The 2,926-nt window shown below is 34.6% G+C and overlaps 1 protein-coding gene across 1 annotated transcript; it reads left to right on the forward strand.

Annotated features, from left to right (window-relative positions):
- Positions 1-1,418: 1,418 nt before the first annotated feature.
- Positions 1,419-2,081, forward strand: LOC110668774 (uncharacterized). The gene has a single exon (XM_021830149.2). It carries the CDS (start codon positions 1,419-1,421, stop codon positions 2,079-2,081), a length of 663 nt encoding a protein of 220 aa, XP_021685841.2.
- Positions 2,082-2,926: the final 845 nt, after the last annotated feature.

The following is a 2,926-nucleotide window of genomic DNA, read 5'->3' on the forward strand; positions in this document are numbered from 1 at the left end:
ATTTTAGAAATTTATTAAATATTATTTATCATTTCCAATTAGAAATTTGGTTCCATTAAAAACAATAATATATATAGTCCTCTAATATATATTTAATGGGAAAACAAAAAATATTTTTTTATTATTAGTTTTAACCATGTTTATAGACGATATATGCATTTGTCCCCTATGTGTGTAAGATTTATGTAATTAAAGATATAATTCTTAAGTGGTCCCCTTTTGTTACTCTCATAAAATATTTTTGTGGGACCATACAATTTGTCATTTATAAATAATATTAATAAGAGACGATTAAAAAAATTATCTCAGAATATTTTAAAAAAATTATTTTTGTGGAATATAAATTTTAATTTGTCTTCCAATGTGATCTCCTATTCTCACGAATTCTATAGTGGCTATCTATTTTACAAATGTTAGAGGCCTCATTAAGGTGATTATTGAAGGAGAATCTTCAACGGTCATTGAAGCTTTTCAAAGATAGCTTTCTCCAACGGCAATTCAAATTAATTAAAAAGCATCTTCATGATCCTTCGTTTAGATGTAATTCGTATGCGCATTTATCGTTCGTAATTCATTCAATGCCACAATGATGGCTAACGAAATCTATATCTTTGAAATGCTAATTCAAGTTCCGAGTTTTAAAGAATTTTAAAATTACAAACGTCATCTTTCTAATATGATTCTCCATAAAAACACTTTGAACTGCCTCAACTCTCATTCAAACGGGCAAGCATATTTTATATGAAAAAAATAAATAAATAAAACGCACATTATACAAGTGAGCCACTCAATTATCTGATCATGTGTCAGGGCAAGTTGTAACCCAAGAAAATGAGCAAATGAGGATCAAGACATCCTAACAACAAGCCTTTTTTCTAGCCATTGCAAATGCAAATTAAGGTTGCAAAGCCACTAAAATTTTTCAATATTTTATTTTATTATGTAAAACAAAAAAGCATTAAAATTCTTGCACGCAATCTTCATCATGTTACTTTCCATGCTTCCTTCCAGTTTGAGCCAAGTATCATTATCGTTCATTACCATCAATCTCCTTGAGAAGAGGATATTTTGGGCTCAAACAACTGAAGAAAAGCGAACACCATTACTGCTCCACTTCCAACACAGCACCGGGTAGGTAGCGTGGTCTTTTAAGTTTTACCTTCACCCCAAGTCCTAGTCCCCAAACAACTTCTGAATTAGACCAGACTACCCTTTCAAGTTTCAGCCCAAGACTCCAGCAACATTATATTCTAATAAAATATACCGTTTTGAGCCCACCGAGTCATATATTTATAGGCATCGGAAAGTCTGGGAACCTGCAAGTATTGGCACCATCCTCAGTAGCCCAAGAAATTTTCGGTTAGAAATTAGAAAGTTTTAGAAAGATCCAAGACTCACACCAAGTACTGGAGCAGAAGATGGAGAAGGCGGAGGAAACAGCTTTAAATTCATCAAAAGCAGCAAAAGAGACGAAAGATGCCGAAGCTCAAATTCCACCCAAAAACAAAAGCAAACACAGACGTAGAAACATCTGTCTTGGGGTGACGGCGGCTGTCATCGTCGTTTTCGTTCTGGTTGTGGTGATCTTGGCATTAACGGTGTTCAAAGCCAAAGAACCCTCTACCACCATCGACTCAATCGCTCTAGATAACCTGCGCGTGTCCTTGGACTTGGCCAGGTTGGGCGTCGATCTGAATTTGACCTTGGACGTGGATCTCACCGTCAAGAACCCAAACAACGTGGGGTTCAAGTTCAAGAACGGTTCTGCTTTGTTGAATTACAGAGGTGAAGTTGTGGGGGATGTTCCGATTCCCGCCGGCAAGATTGGCGCCGACGAAACCAAACCCATGAATGTAACAGTCACGGTGATGGCAGATCGCTTGCTCTCTAATTCTCAGCTTTATACCGATGTGATGTCGGGTGTGATGAAGTTGAGCACACTGATCAAACTTTCTGGTAAAGTTTCAATTTTTAATATATTTAAAGTGACTGTACACACGACAACTACCTGCGATTTCAGTGTCTTTGTTTCCAATGCTACGGTTGGAGATCAGAACTGCAAGTATAAGACAAGCTTGTAGGACATGTTTATAAGTTTGGGTTTTTAATTAATATTAGATTCTTCAGATCATTACTAGCTTAGTTCTTGATACATGTTGATTACTGGGTATGGTTAGAGTTTGTTCTTATTGATTGGGATGATTCTGTATTATTAGAGGAACACATCGTTGTGTAATAATTGTCTGTCTTCAAATTCTTTTCCTAATGTTTCCGATTCACTGTTCAGTTTCTCAGATACAGACGCATTCTTGATACTTTCATGTGATTGTGACAGAACATTGAATTCGAATGCACTTCTTTCGCAATCAAAAACAGTCTGCTTTCAATTTGCCAGCTTCAGTTTTAGTTTGAAGCCAACTTTTCCTCGCTGAACAGTCCATTTTAGGTGAATAATATTTGGAAAGCATATGATGTTTCCCCAACCGTGGGGAAGAAACAGTGATAGCATAGTGGACTGATTAATTAGAACAGGAATTGAAAGAAGGAAAGAAAGAATGAAATTGAGGCGTAGCTTGATTTGATCAAGTGCTAGAGACATATACTCAACCCCAATGGAGGGAATTTTGAGTCTCCACTATAAGTAAATTGAGATACTTCCACTTGAGGTTTGAGGATATGTAGGGGTGGTAAGGTAACCGTGAAACCCACAAAACACCGGAACTTAACTGGAACCTAATTAACACCTTCAATACTTGAACTAATTAATATCTTCAACGTTTAACTTGTTTTAAATTTAATTAAAAATTTTTAAATTTAATTATTATTATTTAACAAATATTAAATTTATTTAATTTTATATATTTTATTTAATAATTTATATAAAAATATTTTTTATTAATAATTTATATTTTAAAATTTTAATAAT

Source organism: Hevea brasiliensis, chromosome 3, assembly GCF_030052815.1.
Source record: "Hevea brasiliensis isolate MT/VB/25A 57/8 chromosome 3, ASM3005281v1, whole genome shotgun sequence".
NCBI lineage: Eukaryota > Viridiplantae > Streptophyta > Magnoliopsida > Malpighiales > Euphorbiaceae > Hevea > Hevea brasiliensis.

Bases quoted from the DNA above. Each gene is read 5' to 3' on its own strand.
- LOC110668774 (XM_021830149.2), top strand. From the start codon at position 1,419: ATGGAGAAGGCGGAGGAAACAGCTTTAAATTCATCAAAAGCAGCAAAA.